Source organism: Arachis duranensis, chromosome 9, assembly GCF_000817695.3.
Source record: "Arachis duranensis cultivar V14167 chromosome 9, aradu.V14167.gnm2.J7QH, whole genome shotgun sequence".
Classification (NCBI taxonomy): domain Eukaryota; kingdom Viridiplantae; phylum Streptophyta; class Magnoliopsida; order Fabales; family Fabaceae; genus Arachis; species Arachis duranensis.
In genome coordinates, this window is record NC_029780.3 from 5,969,204 (window position 1) to 5,982,453 (window position 13,250).

Consider the following 13,250-nt stretch of genomic DNA (forward strand, 5'->3'; position numbering starts at 1 on the left):
TTTTTCTTCTATTATGGTGCATTTACTATCTAGTCTTGATAATGATGTATATCTCGTTTCGTCTAGGTATGAATTCGTGTTCGCTTAAAAAAGGAAGAGGTATATGACGGCATTGAAAGAGAGAACACGATAAATATTAGATAGCTGTAAAGATATATTCGGATGCTTTAATTTAGTAAGTATAAATATAAGATGAGTTAAATATATTCAAAGTTGATATGAACAGATAATCGGTTACGAGTTATAGCTCGGCAACGTATCATTTACAATAGTAACCGACCATTATGATCAGCATTTATATTTTTCTCATAACGTCGGATACACGAATTAATGCTCGGACGTTACTTAAGAAACGGTCACTTACGACCAACCAGTTATAAGGTGGAAGACGAAGACCAAACAAGTATGCAATCTTTCACAGATAGAAACTCATACTCATAAATCTCTCACTGACTTGAGCGTCGGAGTATCTTTGCAGGTACCCACAACCTCCGTTCTGATTGCCGCGTTTCGTGTCTCGATCACAAGGAGTTTCACCGACCTTTTTCGGAGAACGAGTTGTATCCCTGTGTCAACAGGTCAGAACATTTGGCGCTAGAAGGAGGGCCGATTTGAGATATCATTCGGCACAAATACCCGATTCTCTATGGCTGATGTTCCTCCCCCCACCCCGTCCGAGCTTCTGAGGATGGTGACCGAGCTTCAACAAGCAAACCAACGGATGGCGGAGGATAATCAGCGAATGCAAAATCAAATCGCGCAACTAGAACACGCTCGTCTGGAGCACAATAATAATAACCGCGAAGGGCACGAAAACGATGAGCGACGATCACTTCCGACTCACGTCTCTGACACACCACAGCAGGGACATGACGAGGAGGAGCGAAATGAAGAAAGCCAACCTGAAAATGAGGGGGAAAACCCCGACAATTCTGTAGGACCATTCACAGCCGAGATAATGAACTTCCAGCTACCCAGACAGTTTACTTTGCCGACCACATTAACCCCATATGACGGGCTGGGAGACCCTAAACAACATGTCAAAAAATTTCGATCAATCATGATTGTCAACGGTGCTTCTGATCCTATTTTATGCCGATGTTTTCCTTCTTTTTTAGATGGTCCTGCACTTGACTGGTTTTGTTCTTTGCCTGCAGATTCTATCTCACGCTTTCAGGAGCTAGCCAAACAATTCGAAGATCATTTTGCAGCCTCGGCGATATATCTCCACGATTCTGACTACCTAACGACCATCAAGCAGGGTCCACAGGAAAGTCTAAAGGACTATATAACTCGGTTCACTAAGGTCGCCATGAGTATCCCAGACCTCCATCCTGAAGTGCATCTTCACGCTATTAAAAGTGGCCTTCGTCCAGGGAAGTTCCAAGAAGGTAGCTAAGCCAAAAACTCTAGCTGAATTCCGCGAAAAGGCCAAGGGGCAGATAGATATCGAAGAGCTTCGCCAAGCACGGAAATCAGAGAGGTCCCTTCCTAAAGATGACGAAAAAGCTCGCGATGCCAAAAAGGGTTTCAAACCAGTCCCCCGTTACGAATCATATACCCAGTTTAATACCAAGAGGGACGAGATCATTAAGGAAATTCTGAATTCAAAATTGATCAAACCTCCCCGCAAGGCGGGAAATTATCCTGAACCCAAGAACATTGACAAATCAAAATATTGCACTTTTCACCAGAAGCATGGTCACACAACTGACGAGTGTATAATTGCTAAGGACCTCCTAGAGCGATTGGCCCGACAAGGCCACCTCGATAAATTCATCGCAGGTCACATGCAGAAAAGAACGGTCTCCAACTCCGAACAACCCTCAACAGGACAGTCATCGAAAGAAAAGGATAAGGCCCCAGCTCAACCACGAGGAGTAATCAATTGTATTTCAGGAGGATATGCCGGAGGAGGAAGTACCAGTTCAGCCAGGAAGCGAACGTACCGAGCTATGTTGGTGGTGGGAGATCTAGATCATAGCTCGGAACCAGTCCCGGACATTCCCGAATTGACATTTCATCCTACCGACGTCAATGCTAAGCACACAAACTACGACGATCCTGTGGTCGTCTCTATCCAACTAGGAGACCTTATTGTTCGGAAAGCACTGCTTGATCCAGGGAGTAGTGCTGATGTCCTTTTTTTTGCAACATTTCAAAAAATGAAATTGAGTACTAACATTTTGCAGCCATACTCAGGAGACCTGGTCGGATTTTCAAGAGAACGGGTCCCCGTCCTGGGATCTGCATGGTTGCAAACCACACTAGGCGAACCACCACTATCCAGAACGCAGGACATTCAGTACCTTATCGTAGACTGTTTTAGCCCTTATAATGTTATTTTAGGAAGACCTTTTTTAAACAAATTTGCTACTATTGTTTCTACATATCACCTCTGTGTTAAGTTCCCTGTGCAGGATAATAGGGTTGCAACCATACATGGCGACCTCCAGGAAGCTCGGCAGTGCTACAACATAAGTCTGAAACCTCTCAGAAGAAACACCGAAACTCGGATCAACTCAATACAATCCGAACAACCGATCATGGCAGAATTGGACCCAAGAGCCGACTTTCAGGAGCGTCCCATGCCTAATGAAGAACTTCAAAAGGTTGCCCTAACCGACGATCCATCAAAGTTCACATTCATCGGAATATCAATGGACGACGAGGCCAGGATAAAGATAACTAATTTCTTACGAGCAAACGCCGACCTCTTCGCATGGACTTCGGGAGACATGCCCGGAATTAGTCCGTCAGTAATCACTCACAAGTTAGCTGTTAGCCCGGCGGCCCGACCAGTTTCCCAAAAAAAGAGAAATCTCGGCTCCGAGAAGCGATCAGCTTCCATGACTGAGGTAAACAAGCTCCTTGAAGCAAAGTTCATCCGTGAAATCAGATTCACCACTTGGCTGGCAAACATCGTTATGGTAAAAAAGAATAACGGTAAATGGCGCATGTGCGTCGACTTTACTGATTTAAATAAAGCCTGTCCAAAAGATGCTTTTCCTTTACCCTGCATAGACACATTAGTAGATAACTCTTGTGGGTATGACACCTTGAGTTTTATGGATGCATATTCGGGTTATAATCAGATCCTTATGCATCCATCAGACCAAGAAAAAACAGCTTTCATAACTGAATACGGAAACTACTGCTATAATGTTATGCCTTTCGGTTTAAAGAATGCAGGAGCAACATACCAACGACTGATGAACAGGATTTTCGAGCAACAGATAGGCAGAAATATCGAGGTATATGTTGACGACATGGTCGCCAAGACCAAGGTCGGCCAACCCCATACTGAAGATCTAGAAGAAATATTTGCTCAAATCCGACGCTATAACTTGAGACTGAACCCGGAAAAGTGCGCCTTCAACGTAAAAGGAGGAAAATTCCTCGGATTTATGCTCACAAGTCGGAGAATCGAGGCAAACCCAGAAAAGTGTCAAGCAATACTTAATATGCGCAGTCCGAACTCGGTGAAAGATGTACAAAGGTTAACAGGAAGATTAGCGGCATTGTCAAGATTTTTACCATGTTTGGCCCTGAAATCTTTCCATTTTTTCCAATGTCTAAAGAAAACTACAAAAAGCTTTTCTTGGGATGAGAAATGTGAAGAAGCATTTTTAAGCCTGAAACACCTCCTGTCCAAACCACCTGTTCTGCAAAAACCAAAGCTCGGCGACACACTATACCTCTACTTGTCCGTCACCGAGATGACTGTTAGTTCGGTTCTTGTCACAGAAACCAACAAAGACCAGCAACCAGTATACTTTGTCAGCAAGACACTACAAAACGCGGAACTTCGATATCCAAAGCTTGAAAAGCTCGTCCTGGCAATCATATTCTCGGCAAGGCGACTCCGACCTTATTTTCAGAGTTATACAGTTATCATCAGAACAGAGTATCCACTACGACAAATACTTTCTAAGCCTGAGCTAGCAGGGCGACTAACCAAGTGGTCAATTGAACTGTCTAAGTTTGACATACAATTCCAACCAAGAGGGTCTGTTAAGTCACAATGCCTGGCTGATTTTGTGGCAGAATTCACCAACACTTCATCCGATGAAAGAAGTCGGCTTTGGACACTGTTCGTTGATGGAGCCTCAAACCCTCAAGGGGCAGGAGCAGGAATTCTATTAGAAAGCTCGGATGGTTTAATCCTCGAACACTCACTCAGGTTTTCATTTAAAGCCAGCAATAACCAAGCCGAATACGAAGCCCTCATAGCTGGGCTCAGGTTAGCCATTGATTTAGATATTCATGATTTAAAGGTTTACTGCGATTCGTTACTAGTTGTGCAACAAGCAAATCAAAATTTCCAAACAAAAGATCCAATTCTTTTGAAATATTTAAATATTGTTCAAACCTTACTAAATAAGTTTTCTAAAATAGAAATTGCCCACATAGCTAGAGAACAAAACCATAGGGCAGATGTTCTGTCAAAACTAGCAACAACGCAAGCACACACTGCCACACTCTTACAGTCAACCCTAGACAGACCGAGCATTGAATCAGCAAAAATTTTAAATACCTTGAGTAAAAACAGTTGGCAGGAACCTTACATTCAATACCTCCGTAACGGCTCTGTTCCGGAGGAAATTGAAAACAAAGGTAAATTCAGAAGACAAGCTTCTTTTTTCACCTTGATAAATAATACTCTGTATAGGCGAGGTTATTCTCGACCATTGTTAAAATGTTTAGACAGGGAAGAGGCCGATCTTCTCTTAGCCGAAGCTCATGAAGGAATCTGCGGCATACACTGCGGAGCACGAAGCTTGGCACAAAAAGCTCTCCGCGCAGGCTTTTATTGGCCGACAATATGGGCGGATAGCAAGCATAAAGTCAGAACGTGCGACAACTGTCAGAAACACTCACCGATCATTAACATGCCTGCCGAACATCTCCATCAGTCAGTGGTAAGTTGGCCGTTCAACAGATGGGGAATAGACATTCTTGGCCCTTTCCCCACCGCTCCAAGACAGGTAAAATTTTTGGTAGTTGCAATAGATTACTTTTCTAAATGGATTGAGGCCCAGCCGCTTGCAAAAATCACCTCATCACAAATGATAAGCTTCGTATGGAAATATATAATTTGTAGATTCGGTATACCAGGCCATATCGTCACTGATAATGGTCGGCAATTTACTGACAACACTTTCAAGGAATTTTTGCAGAATCTAAAGATAAAGCAACATTTCTCTTCTGTCGAGCACCCGCAATCCAACGGACTAGCGGAAGCAGCAAATAAGGTCATCTTGCAAGCATTAAAGAAAAAACTCGGCGACGCAAAAGGCCTGTGGGCCGAACTTATCCCAGAAATTCTATGGGCGTACAATACAACAACCCACTCCACGACCAAGGAAACCCCTTTCAGGTTGGTCTACGGATCCGAAGCAATGATTCCGATGGAGGTGTCCCAAGGCTCCATGCGTACGATAGCCGAAGATCGTGATAAAGCTCGGCAAGCAGAGCTCGACCTAATTGAAGAAATTAGGGAAACAGCAGCAATTCGGCACCGAGCCTTGCAACAACAGGTCGGCCGCCGATATGCTCAGAAAGTGGTTCCAAGAGCATTCAACAGCGGAGATCTAGTACTTCGAAAGACTGAACAAGCTCGCCGACCTCCTTCTCACGGGAAACTCGCCGCAGCTTGGGACGGCCCATATCGAATTTCTGAGGTAGTGGGCCGAGGGGCATATAAGTTGGAACAACTAGATGGCACTCAAATTTCCAACACATGGAACGTCAATTTTTTGAAACAATATTACAGTTAACAAATAAACAGTATACCAGTACTCTTTTTCCCACTTTGAGAACTTTTTTTTCCCAAAAAGGGTTTTTTCCTCATTGGGGGTTTTAATGAGGCTGGTTCACCTGACACAAACTTGTACAGGTATCACTTTCAATAAAATTAATCTTTTTTAGTATATAATTATCATGCTACTCTCCAAAAGTAATATTCCTATGAAAGGGAATAACTATGAAACAGCAAAGTCGCATTATTATACGAATGCGCAACATTTTACAGTCAGCAAGCCACAAAACGGCAACATCAAAAAACTGATTAGGCAAACAACAAAACCTAATCAATCAGTTTATAATCAGACTACTACAGTTCACAAAAAAATACATTCAGCAAAACCCACAGAACCTTTCAAAAGGAATAAACTCCTAAAAACAGATTACTCGGCAAGATTATCATCTCCTTCCTCAGCCACTTCCTCGTCGTCCACGAGTTTACCATCTTGAATTACTTTACCCGGATCCATAAGACTGAAATCCCCGCCAGGCACAAGGAACTTCGCCTGATGAACAGCTCGCTCAAAGCCTTCAGCAAAGGCGTCCAAAATATCACCTTGCTTATTTTCTTCAAATTTCTTAATCTTGACAGACAATTCGGTGAGCCGATCATTTGCGCTCGAAAGATCATTCTCTTTCTCTTTTAACAATGCAGAAATTCTTTCGTGACACTCCTTTTCAACCTTAAGTTCGGACTCAGCCTCAGACAATTTCTTCTTCAAATCCTTAGCACTTGCTTCACTGAGCACCAATTTTTCCTTTAACTTAGCAATATTGGAAGCCTCAGATAGTTATTTCTTGTGCCTCTTTTCTTGGCTACGGCCAATACTGGCCAACCGAAATCCTATGACCTGAAAGCATAAAACAATCATCATGATAGACAACAGAAAACAAAAAAGAAATACACAAACCATCACCAAAAAGATGAGAAACAATGAACAGAAAGACACGTTACCTGCAGGTACTGATCAACACCTAAGTCTCCAACCGCATCCACCCGACTCCTATCTACCTCCGATTGCACAATTTCATCCGATACAACACTAAAGGGAAATTTCTTGCTCCATACCGAGGAATTTTCTTCTTCCTCCTCAAACGCATATAATTTCTCTAAATTCAAAACAGAATTCGGCAAATCACCAAGTTGCATTTTCTCCTCTTCAACCCCACCCTCGTTTTCAATAACTGTATCCGACTTTCTTTTCTTAAAAACAATACCCTTCTTCTTCGGTGGGGGCTGATCCACCTCAGCACCACCATCCGCCTTCTCGACATTTGATGAAGATCCCTCAAAATTCTTGCTTCTGAATCGAGATCTCAAACTAGAGGCAGTCACTCCAGGGAAGTTACCAGCTACAACATTCAAAAAAAAATAAATAAAAGAGAAGAGTGAGCAAAAGCCTAAAACAGTTAACAATAGCTTTTAGAAGAAAATGACTTCCAATTTCTCTCACCAAAATACTCTAATACTACGGCTTTATTTTCCTCCCATGGTAGCAGGTCAGATACAGATATTAGTCCACCCTTGTCAACCATCTCAATCAGAAACGAGATTATACACTCATTCCGACTATTGATAAGGTCGGGACCAAGAATATGCTGCGGATGGCAACACCAGTAAAGCGGAAATTTTTCTCCCAGTTTTTCGTCAAGGTAAAACGGAAACTCTTCATTTACTGATTTAACTTTCAGAAACATTTCTTTGAAATCCTTGAAAAACGATTTATAAAGCTTGAAAATAGAAAATCCGGGGGTACTATTCAAGTTAATCCATAAACCCTTCCATACCCCTTTAGCTTGGAACAAAGAAAAGAAAAGTTCTAAGTCTGGTTTAATTTCAAGAAAATCCATCAAAGCTTCAAAACATCTTATAAAAGCCCACCCATTCGGATGGATTTGGGAGGGGGCGCAATTCAATTGTTTCATCACATTACATTCAAAAAGAGAAAACGGAAGTTTAACCCTTAGTTCCTCAATCATGCAACTATAAACATAAAAATATTCAAAGCTATCTTGCCTATGGAACACACGATCCGACCGGCTGCATGGCAGCAGCTCTATATGAAACCCAGCCCTCATTACCCTACCCATATTTATCCGCCTCACACTATCAGCATCAGAAAATAATGAAGCCCGTATGTGAACATCATTGTCAACCCAATCGTATTTCCCAGCACTTTCAATTGAGGGTAACACATTCTTCTTCTTTTCACTCATTTTTAACAAAAACGAAAACCAAAATTATCAAAAGATAGAAGTAGATGAAAAAACTGCACTAACCTCTTCTACTTATTTTCAATAAAAAGCTTCTGCCCTCAAACGCAATGCCAATAAAGAACTCAGGAGTTCAAACTCAAGCATCAATTTAATTAACCTTTCAGTTCCAAAATTAAATCCCATCCACACGTCCCAAGGTTACTTCAACGGTCCAAGATTAACGTTGGAAGTTGAACCGGACAAAACATTAAATCAACACAATAACCAATAAAGCAAACTGCTACAAAAAAAAAACAATAATAATAAAAAGGGGGGAAAAGAAACGGCAGAAATCTGATACGCCACGTTGACCTTGGGGGCTAAGCATACCGAGCTATAACTCGCTAAATCAATAATAAGCTCAACCTGTCCTCCTCAGATCAGGCTAAGTTTGGGGGCTGTGATATGAACAGATAATCGGTTACGAGTTATAACTCGGCAACGTATCATTTACAATAGTAACCGACCATTATGATCAGCATTTATATTTTTCTCATAACGTCGGATACACGAATTAATGCTCGGACGTTACCTAAGAAACGGTCACTTACGACCAACCAGTTATAAGGTGGAAGACGAAGACCAAACAGGTATGCAATCTTTCACAGATAGAAACTCATACTCATAAATCTCTCACTGACTTGAGCGTCGGAATATCTTTGCAGGTACCCACAACCTCCGTTCTGATTGCCGCGTTTCGTGTCTCGATCACAAGGAGTTTCACCGACCTTTTTTGGAGAACGAGTTGTATCCCTGTGTCAACAGGTCAGAACAAAAGTGAATGGCATATACCCATTCTTTTTGTTAGAATTGATCTCTTTATAGATTATCAGTCATCAACACATTGTTAGTCTGCTATTGTTTTGACATGATTTTTTGGTGGTAGTCCATTATTAATTTTTATCTGATCTATTGCTAACATAAATAAGCGCTTAGAATTTATTAAGTTAATAATTTCTAGGACGGTTAAATCCGAGTTATATTTAACGGATTATACTTTTTTAACTACTATATTATATATACACTAAAAATTAACTACAAAATTAATTATTTATATAAAATATTTACTTTTTAAACAATTTATATGTATATATAAACAAATATATATATATTTTGACTAATTTAATAATTATTTTTTAATATACAAAATAAAGAAGAAAAACAAAATACATAACAAAAGAAAATATTTTTTTTGATAAAATATATAAATTTTATGATGATGAACATAAAATTATCTCAGTTAGTCCACACAATAAAATGTCATATTCAACTTAAAATTTTAGATTTAATTATTCTGCTGATTTTTATAGTTTTATCAAATTTTTAGCTATTTTTTTCCTTTTCAATTGAGTTTCTATACCCTATTAAATTTTATAACTAATTTTCTACTATGATAAAAATATTAATATTAACGGAATATTCCGTTAAATAAATGAATGTACTACGTATAAAACAAAAAAAACCTAAAGAATAACACTTCTTATATATTTCTCCTAAATTACAAAAAACAAAACTTCATCATTCTCTCACACTCTCACACTAGTTGAAAGTGTTGCTGTCTAGCGGCAATGATGCCGATGAAGAAGCTCTTGTGTGTAGTATGGGTAGGCTCATTGGTGTTGAAGTAGGCACAAACTTTGTAGCCGTTGGTAAAGGCGCCGTAAAAATTGTTACGCTTTTCAACCTTAAAATTGTTAAAGGGGATAGAAAAGGAAATAGAGTCCAAGAGAACTACGACTCTTGGATCGGAGGAGATGAAGGGAACAGGTGGCATGTTCATACAGATGATAGTGGAGTTATACTTTTGGATTTTGGCACGAAGAACTGGTTGCGACCTTGGTGGTATAAGAAGTTGTGGCGGTCCTTTATAGCTCTGTTATTCTTCGTCATGGTCAATGCCACAGAGAGAGAAGGAAAGCTAGAACGATGGAAGAGAGAGAAAAATAGAATGAGAGAAAGACTGCGAAAGAGAGATCAGGTTGTGGGAAGAAAGAGAGGAGTGGAGGCCACGGAAGAGTGAGCTCACTGACGAGCTGCTCCCTTCCCATCCATTGTCAGTGTTCATTGCTCGCTGTCTCAGATTCAGTCTCTGTTCTTCTTTGATTTGCTTTTATTTTGCTTTATTTTGCTTTTGCTTCATCTTGCTTGTACATGTTTCTTCATCATTTTGTTTTTGTTTCATTCTGCTTCTCTTTCTACTTTTGAATTGGTTTCACTTATGTTAAAAAAATTAATTGTGCTAAAATTTTTTATTATGTATTTTGTCTGTAATTAACTGGTTATATTAAAAATTCTGCTTCTGATCATACTAAAAATTGATTATGACAAGAATTTTATTATAGAAAAATAGAACTTGTTGGTACAAGGAGGGTAGTAGCGAAAGAAGAGGGTGAAGAGACTCTGGACGAAGTGGGCGGAGTGGTAGAAGGCGATGAGAGTGGAAGAAAGAAGGGAAAGAATGAAGTTGGGAGTGAGGTGTTCAATGTAACACCCTCATTATCAGAATGTCACGCTTCTGGCTGCGCGACTCTGGTAGGAAGAAGTATTACGACGCCTTTATATACTTAATATTAAAATAGGAGCCTAGACTCGACACTGTGTCGCTGATTTATTTAAAAACCGGTAATAAATACTTTATCTTAAAAAAAAAACAAACAGTCATAAATTCATAAATAAGACTCCTTACATAATATCTTATAATATAATATACATATAAAACATACAACTCCTATCCCTCTTACAAAATTGTAATAACAACGACGAGGGAAGAAAATAATCCAATTAATACAATAACATATAAACCAAACGCAAAATAACTCTTCATAATGCTTCTTCATCCGGTTCCTGAAAAGGTAAAGTTGAAAGGGGTGAGAACCTAACCACACGGTCTCATCATAGAGTTTCAGAATTGTCATAAGAAGATATTTGATAAGAAAGCTGTTTTCAAACTCAGTGATTATCATTGCCTTATGAATCTTTTAAAAACCAATAGGTAATCGTTCAAAATCTTTTCAAAGGAACAATGTTTAATCTTTCAGAAATCCAAAATCTTTCCTTTTTTCTAAGAAAAAATCCAATCAGAAACCAACCACACAATCAAACAACACAATCATTAGCTCATCACCAAAGTTCATTCTCAAATGTAACACATCATGACAAACACAGGCAAGACAGACAAAGAAAGCACATGTTTAGGTAGCAGTTATAGCAAATAGTTCAGGTAGCAGTTAAGAACAGTTTAGCAATTAGGCAAACCAAAACAAGTTCAAACCCAAGCAAAACATACAAATGCATATGATGCATGCCTGTCCTATGGCTGATGAGACTCATCTGTCGGTTATCCAGCCAATCTGACAAGTCTGAAAATCTTAGATTGTCCCTTAACGTGCATCCTCAAGAGTCTATGCATAGCTTTTTCTCAAATAATCAATATTGCTCAATGGGGTTACATTTCCAGGAATTTATATAGTGCCCGGTCACACTTATGTCGTAGGGTTAAAAGAGTATCGAATTTCCACCTGGAGCAAGTGGTGGCAAGCCAATGCGTCTACCCAGGAAAACTCGTGTCTCAGATAATTCAATTTCATAAGCCATATGAATAATTCATTCAACATTCATCAATATCCGAGTCATTCTCAATAACATCATCATTCATCAATCCATATCTCATTTCCAAATTCATTCAAAAATCATATTTCAAAGTCAATCCTCATAATCCTTCTTTCCATTCCATACATCAATAATCTCAATTCAAAACATAATTCTTTCTTTTCTAAATAAATCAAGCTTAAAACATATAATTTTTAAAACTAAATCTCTCTAAATAATTACCTCAAACGAATCTTCCAATTATAAAATTCGGCAGCATCTCCTTTAAAACCTGGATTCTACTACCCTTTTCGGGTCCCATCCAAACATTTCTCAAACCTTTTCTCAACTATTTCCAAATCTCAATTATTTTCCAAAATTCAACTAGTTCCAAATATCAAATTATTTCCAAATTGAATCAATTCCAATAATAAAACTCTTTTTAAAATCAAACCAGCTCAAATATTAAATCATTTATAAAATCAGACAAACTCAAAATCAAACCACTTTAACTCCAAACCAAGAAAAACCACTTTTCATAATAATCAAGTAAATAACTTTTTAAACCCATTTCTTATCAACAACTGTACATCACTCAAGTAATCAAACAACCGCATCCACAAGACAAACATAATCACAAAAATATATTTTGCATCAATATCTATTTATAATAACTCTTAATATAAAATAAATTTTAAGAAAAACCCCTACCTCGATGTCTCAATCACATAATTTAACTTAATAACCCCCTTTATCCCCAGTTCATGGCAGTAGCAACGATCTTAGCAATTCCATTATCAATTATGACTTTGCAATAGATAAATCGACAGTGGCTAGAATGGAAACATATTTCTATAATTAGAGTAAGGGTAGCGCAAGGAAACTAAATAGCAGTAGGACATACAAAAGCAGAAACATTATAAATTTCAGAATTAAAGGAGTTGAAATCAAAATAGGAAGAATAGTGCTATCGGAGACAACAACAGCAGCGACTCCTTCTAGGCTTGACGGTGAGGTTTACGGCAAAATCTTCAAAACAACCGGTAGTAGCTTCCAAAGGGACGGAACCGCAAACCCTAATAATCAGAACAAAAGCTAGAAGTAAGAACAGAACAAAACCCAAAAGTAAAAACAGAACGAAAACCAAAAGCAAGAATGCTTGCCTCGGTTCATCTTCACAGTGGTGGCGAGCTCCCATGGTGACGACGGCTAGGGCTCTGGTGGCGATGGTTCCTTCAACAGTGGCGGTCCACTCTAACACCTGGGATGTTGATGGAAACAGCCTCCTTCTTCTCTCCGGTTCGTGATTCCGGCGGCGGCGGTGGAGCATCCTTCGACGGCGATGGCTAAGAGAACATCCACCACCACGCGTTCTCGTTGGCGACAGTGAAGATAGATGCGACGGCAGTGGAAGCTGGCGTCGCGGATAGGAGCAGCAGTGGTGATGCATGGACGTCGATGAGGGTGGCTAGTGCGACGCTCGCTCTCTCACCCGCGGGCTCTTTCTCTCCGCGACTCTGCTTCGACGGCAGCTACCAGAAGCTCCGGTCTTTCCCCGCGACGGCGACAATGGCGATTCGGGATGAGGGCAACGATGGTGG

At 39.8% G+C, this 13,250-nt stretch overlaps 1 protein-coding gene across 1 annotated transcript; it reads left to right on the plus strand.

Annotated features, from left to right (window-relative positions):
• The first annotated feature begins 646 nt into the window (after positions 1 to 646).
• On the plus strand, positions 647 to 5,780 carry LOC107464292 (uncharacterized). The gene is made up of 2 exons (XM_052254157.1): positions 647 to 1,306; positions 1,377 to 5,780. The coding sequence occupies exons 1-2, from the start codon at positions 647 to 649 to the stop codon at positions 5,778 to 5,780; spliced, it is 5,064 nt and encodes a 1,687-aa protein (XP_052110117.1).
• Positions 5,781 to 13,250: the final 7,470 nt, after the last annotated feature.

Bases quoted from the DNA above. Each gene is read 5' to 3' on its own strand.
- LOC107464292 (XM_052254157.1), top strand. From the start codon at position 647: ATGGCTGATGTTCCTCCCCCCACCCCGTCCGAGCTTCTGAGGATGGTG. The intron at 1,307-1,376 runs GTCGCCATGAGT...GCCTTCGTCCAG, and splicing joins ATATAACTCGGTTCACTAAG to GGAAGTTCCAAGAAGGTAGC.